This window comes from Sinocyclocheilus grahami, unplaced genomic scaffold (assembly GCF_001515645.1).
Source record: "Sinocyclocheilus grahami isolate Dianchi unplaced genomic scaffold, SAMN03320097.WGS_v1.1 scaffold236.1, whole genome shotgun sequence".
Lineage (NCBI taxonomy): Eukaryota > Metazoa > Chordata > Actinopteri > Cypriniformes > Cyprinidae > Sinocyclocheilus > Sinocyclocheilus grahami.
Window position 1 is genome coordinate 221705 of NW_015505415.1, and position 6892 is coordinate 228596.

A 6892-nucleotide genomic window follows, 5' to 3' on the forward strand; every position below is an offset into this window, starting at 1 on the left:
ACGCAGGGGTGCCCAAACTCGGTCCTGGAGGGCCAGTGTCCTGAACAGGTTAGCTCCAACCCCAATTATACACACCTGAACCAGCTAACCAAGCTCTTATAGGCATACTAGAAACTTCCCAGCAGGTGTGTTGAGGCAAGTTGGAGCTAAACTCTGCAGGACACCGGCCCTCCAGGACCGAGTTTGGGAACCCCTGTTGTAGAGCATCTGTCTGTATTCACTGCTGTTTGATTGGCAGGCTGAACTATCTTTCATCCAATAGGCTGGCAGTGTGGTCAGAGGGAGGAGCGCAACATGAAGGTTGTGGGCGGGGCTTTGAGCGCGGTGGAGCGCCACCCCTGGATGGCGGCGGTGTTCAGCAGGAGCGCCCGCGGGAGAGCGTTCACCTGCGGCGGGAGTCTCATCTCATCCTGCTGGGTCCTCACGGCTGCTCACTGCTTCCCTGACGGGTCGGTACAAACAAACCGACAGTACAGACATATGCGTTCCCCTGTGCTATATAATAATAATAATAATAATATGAAATGTGAAGAAAAATATATTATGTAGTAAAACATTTTTTTTGCATTCCCCCAAGAAACTTAGATTTTTTGTGAGCGAACTTTTGCATGTTAACACAAAAAGATATGAGAAGGGAAGAAAAATGTTGCGTTCCCTCGCAAGACTTTTGCCGTACCTCCGAGCATCTTTGCGAATGCAAAGTCTCTCAAGGGAACGCACAAGTTCCGGTTGATGGTAATAATAGAGGAAATTAGATTTCAGGCTTTTGCATCATACGTTGCCTTCCACAGTGTTCACTCGCAAAAGTTTTATGAGAAAAACAGAAAAAAAGTTCTGGTGATGGAAAAAAAATGAGATGGGAGGGGAAAAAAATCTGTGCTTTTGTGTTCGCTCGCAAATTTTTGCGCTCCCCAAGAAATTTTTGCAAGATAATGCATATGTTCATGTGATGGGGAAATTTTTTTTTTTGCATATTTATTTATTTGTGCATTTATTTATTTATTGTTTTTGCAGGTTTCGTCCTCCATACAATTCTGGTGATGGACAATTAGATTTCAAAGCTTTTACAATCATTTGCAAACTTTTGTGTTCCGCTGAGAAACTGTGCAATCGTTCTGGTGATGGGAAAAATATATGTGATGGGTGGAAAAAAAATTCCCCAAAAAAGGCAAAAGCCTTGAAATGTATATTTTCTTCCATCTTCCTTTATTAGGGCTTTCATGATAAATGCAGTTGGATGAAATGAATGAATAAATGAGAAGCATGGGAAATGGATGGGAAGAAAAAAGCATGGATGGACGTGTTTTTGGAAATATATTTACACATTTATCTCTTCTTGTTTGTTTTCAGCACTAAGACTAGCATCCATAAACTATCAGTATTTGTGGGGAGGAATGCCATAAATGAGACAGACGCTCAGAGAGAGCAGGAGTTCAGGGTCTCCGAGCTCTTCATCCATGAACACTTCAACAACACAGACGGCAACTACAACAACGACATCGGTAATACTGACTGAGAACTAACTAAACTAAACCCTAAACATCCCTACAACACATTTGCACAATTCACTTTTAATAAAAAAAAATGTCTGTGCAGTGAATAAATGTAAACATTTCTGACCATCAAATCTATCTATCTGTCTGTCTATCATCTATCTATCTATCTATCTATATATCTATCTATCTATCTGTCTATCTGTCTATCTGTCTGTCTGTCTGTCTGTTTATCTGTCTGTCTGTCTGTCTGTCTGTCTGTCTGTCTGTCTATCTATCTGTCTGTCTATCATCTATCTATCTATCTATCTATCTATCTGTCTATCTGTCTATCTGTCTGTCTGTCTGTCTGTTTATCTGTCTATCTGTCTGTCTGTCTGTCTATCATCTATCTATCTATCGATTGATTGATTTATATTTTTTATTAATTTATTCTTTTTATATTTGTTGTTATTGTTTTTTTGTTACATTTATTTAAAAAAAAAAATTTTAATCACACACACACACATACTCTATTTATATTGGCACAAAAAAAGGAAATTGTACCAGTAATGTTCTGTCAGGACAAATAAAATTCAAAATACAGGTAAAACACTGGTAAAAAAAAATACAGAAAATTCCTTAATATTAATACAGTACACTGTTCCCTATTTTTACAGATTTTTTTTAAAGGCTACATGTAAAATGATTGCACATTTTTAGCACTGAGAAGCAAGAAAAGCCTCTCGGGTTGATGTGTCTGTTCTTCTGGGATGTTTCAGGGTGACTCTGGCGGGCCGCTGGTGTGTCGCGTCCGTGACCGTGTGTTTCTGTTCGGTGTGGTGAGCTGGGGAGAGGGATGTTCCAGACAGTTCCGTCCTGGAGTTTATGCTAAAGTCAGCAACTATTACAACTGGATCCTGGAGAAAACCGGCCTGTCGTCGCTCAGCTGAGAACAGGAGCTCACCTGCCCTCGTTCACGGCAGAGACCAACATAAAGAACCTGAGCGAACTACTGCAAACGAGTCGTGTTCAAACTGATTTCTGTTCAGTTACTCATTAATATGTCCATCATTCTTACATTCCATTCTATTGCCAAGATATAACAGCAGCTCAAAGGACTTTCTATATGAAAAATGTTTGTGAAAGTATTGTTTTGCATTGGTATTAAAATGTACAGTACCACTTTGTTTTCATTTGTTTTTATATTGTTGTATAATTTTATATTGCTGTGTAACTATTAATGTTATGTCAATGATAAAAGCCAATTATTAGGCCAATAAACAAGTACTGTGTACATTCTGAGCAAATGTTGTTGTGTAAAATAAATGTTTCCATTAATATGTGTGTATAAATAGATACAAATATATTTCCTAATAATAAATAAATTGTAGCTTTATTTTACTGGAACGTTAAAGTAACTGAAACGGTAAGGTAATAAAGTTTTGACCCACCTGTTCGTTTAAAGATTTAGTGTGTTTTGGAATCTGAATATGAATAAATTAATTCTATGAAGGTTCAACATCAGGCTGTGCATTTAATATGATTTTCGTTGTGTTATGAGCACATATGACATGTTTCTGCATATTTAATCTCCTTGATGAGTATATTGATTCATGAACAGTCAAAACAAACACAGTTTACACTCTTTATTTAAACACACATAATTTGACCATAAAATCACTGCAATTTACACAGATACACACGCTTACTATCAGTGCTATTATATTCTATCATTCTATAACAATGAGGTAAAATGTCAGCATCATCATAACAGCTGTGCGTATAATTCAGCTGCTGAGTGGAAACTGGATGAGGTCATGGGGTCAGAGGTCAGACTGACTCACAGATGGAGTTTAAAGCACTGACTCACACGCCCAGTTAGGTCTTATTTTAAGTTATAAAGAATTTGTATGTACATTTGATTTTCCAGTAACTCCCAAAGAAATTTCCATTGTCAATGACGCAATTCCTAAAGGAGTTGATATGCTTTTGAGGGAGTCTGCTGGGTCATCCAGCACTTTACCTATTTCTTTGAAATCCCAGTATAGGATAACTATGCTTTTTGTCACATCCTTCATCACGTAACTATAAAATTAGCTCTCTCGTTCAAAAGGAGCTTGTAACAACTCCATATTTGGTGTGTCTACACTCTAAAAAATGCTGGGTTAAATACAACCCAGTGCTGGGTAAAATAGGGACAAACCCAGCGGTTGGGTTACTAGCCAGAAGGCTGGGTTAAGCATTTAACCCAACCGCTGGGTCAAAACAACCCAATTGCTGGGTTTGTCCCTATTTTACCCAGCACTGGGTTGTATTTAACCCAGCATTTTTTAGAGTGTAGAATTCGGTTGATCATATTGATTGGAAAAAAGTATGGACTCTGCCTTTGAAATACATAATAGCTAACAAGGCCAGAGAAATCTCTTTCAGATTGTTACACAGATTTTAACCAGCTAAAGTGTTTCTGAAAAGGTTTAAATCAGATTAATAATGAAACTGATATTCATATCTTCTGGGATTGTCAGTTACAGCTATTTTGGATAGAGTTTTCTAATGTTATTAATCTCCCGGTTTCTCTCTGCTTTTTAAGGATGTACTGCTCGGTTTCTTTAATATGCAAAAAGATCAAATTAATGAATACTTTATTATTAACCTATTATTACTTCTTGCTAAATTTCATATTCACCGCAGTAAATTCTCTCATCAAAATCCTTTCTTTATTATAAAAAAAAGAGGTTCAACAGTATATCCGACTATTTCATCTTCCATTTCACTTATTTCACTTTTTATCCTCCTGAGACCCTGTGACCTCATATGAGGACATTATATCAAAACAACCCAATTGCTGGGTTTGTCCCTATTTTACCCAGCACTGGGTTGTATTTAACCCAGCATTTTTTAGAGTGTAGAATTCGGTTGATCATATTGATTGGAAAAAAGTATGGACTGTGCTTTTGAAATACATAATAGCTAACAAGGCCAGAGAAATCTCAGATTGTTACACAGATTTTAACCAGCTAAAGTGTTTCTGAAAAGGTTTAAATCAGATTAATAATGAAACTGATATTCATATCTTCTGGGATTGTCAGTTACAGCTATTTTGGATAGAGTTTTCTAATGTTATTAATCTCCCGGTTTCTCTCTGCTTTTTAAGGATGTGCTGCTTGGTTTCTTTAATATGCAAAAAGATCAAATTAAGGAATACTTTATTATTAACCTATTATTACTTCTTGCTACATTTCATATTCACCGCAGTAAACTCTCTCATCAAAATCCTTTCTTTATTATAAAAAAAAGAGGTTCAACAGTATATCCGACTATTTCATCTTCCATTTCACTTATTTCACTTTTTATCCTCCTGAGACCCTGTGACCTCATATGAGGACATTATATTTTGGTGTATTTCTCTGAGACTGTACATGCCACGGTTGTAAGTCTGGGAGTCCTGTACGGAGCACTTTCAGGGCTTTCAGAGATACTAAATGTTTGGATGTTTCACCGTGACCACTCCCTCTCCTTGGTCTTCAGATATGTCTGATATTAATTTAGTGACACTCTTATGGAAATATGATAATATTTTGTAATTATCATTTACATCTGACTAACTTTTAAACTGTCTGTCATAAATCAACATCTCAGGAAAATGTTATGGGGTTTCAAATCAAAATATGACTTTCTGTTACGAAACAGGAGGTTGATTTCATACATGTCCTCATATGAGGACACCGGGACTAAAAGCATGTTTATTAGCATTTTGGGAGACATAACAAATGAATAGGGAAATAAATTATGTTTCAATATTCTATGAAATAATATATATTATTATGAAAATCTTGTCAAATATTACTCCCATTATTACACTTCTTTTTTCATTACATGTTGCCCCAAAAACACATTAATATGCAAATTAGATTTCGTTTATAGATACATTGTATATATTGAGAAAACCCATTTATGGCCATTTTACACACATTTTGCAGAAAGAAAAATGGTATATCAAATCATTCTGTTATAACATAGTTGAGAATCATCTTTATACAAAGTTTGGTAAAAAAAAAAAATCCTGAAAACTAAAAATGTATTGGTTATTTAAAAATATCTATTGTTTTTGCCTATGCATGTTAATTCATGTCTTTTTATTTTATTTTTTAAAATTGAGTCCCGATGTCCTCTACCGAGGACATAGCATAACTTAGGAATTAAATGTAATTTGCACTTTTTTTAAAACTTTTTTTTTGAATGCTCTAAACAATGTAAAGACATTAAAACATTTTTTTCCTAAAAATATTTTCTCGGGTCTTAAGAGGTTAAATTATTTTATTAGAAATTTGGTTTTGTATTATTTATTTATTGTTATATACATGTATAAATGGCGCTTTGCTTGTAGTGTTATTAAAAAAAACACAATATCACTAATGCAACACTGAACAATATTATAATATAATCTGTAATAATGATCATAATTATTAGAATGCTTGATTTTACACTTTGAAAAAAAGGTCAAAACATGTCATTGGGACGGTACCCTTTTAAAAGTAACTAATATGTACCTCTAAGATACTAATATGCACCATTTGGGGGTAAAAAATGGAAACGAATATGTACATTTTAGCTTTTGTACCTTAGGGTCCTGACTCCCGCCCCAGTGAGTGACAGCTTTGTAGCTATTTTTCTGAGAAGGTATCTTTCGCCTCTAAAGTTTCTTATTCAGCCACTAGATGGCAGACTATGTAAAGACACTGAAGCACACTGATACTCTGCATACTTCATCCTGCAGATGACATTAGTATGAAGACTGGTTTGTGTGCTCAAGGTAACTGTAACTTCTGGATTTTGGTGTATAAAATCACCCACAAATGCTAAAAATATCAACGCATACTAAACTGTGGAAATAACAGAATGTGTGACATAAAGTCTAAAAATAGACATCTGTTTCATAGAACCATGCCTAACATGACATAACCCAAGTTTTATTGGCAAACTTACACTACACAAGGAGTTTGACTGTTTGGATTGCTGCAGAAAAAATCTACATGCCAAATCAATTACTTCAGCTCGAATATAAGTAACTTATGAACTAATATGAGTAATAACTAATAAAACATTCTGAAAATGTGAAAAACGCAATAGTTCACCCAATTCCGTATGGATTTAATCCTTTAATTCTTGGGTTGCGTTAATGACTTGATTTAATGACAGACAAATGTTTAATCAGGGGTTTACTGTAAAAATGTTTAGTCATGTAATCTAAACCAAATAGTGCTTCATGTAGTAGCAACATAAATAAACTGGTTCAAACATATTGCTGAAACAATATGACAACATCACCATCATGAGTGTCACTTTATAGGTCAGATCAAAGATGTTTTATATTGAGGTGAGCAGCATGAACACACACACACACACACACACACACA

At 35.3% G+C, this 6892-nt stretch overlaps 1 protein-coding gene across 1 annotated transcript in view; it reads left to right on the top strand.

Moving 5' to 3' along the window:
* Nucleotides 1-2425, top strand: part of LOC107597759 (salivary plasminogen activator beta-like) — a 7479-nt gene extending 5054 nt beyond the window's left edge. Inside the window, exons 8-11 of the mRNA XM_016288939.1 lie at nucleotides 263-449; nucleotides 1351-1502; nucleotides 2057-2079; nucleotides 2255-2425. Coding sequence (XP_016144425.1) covers nucleotides 263-449; nucleotides 1351-1502; nucleotides 2057-2079; nucleotides 2255-2425 — 533 coding nt within the window. The remainder of the gene's footprint in view (nucleotides 1-262; nucleotides 450-1350; nucleotides 1503-2056; nucleotides 2080-2254) is intronic.
* Nucleotides 2426-6892: the final 4467 nt, after the last annotated feature.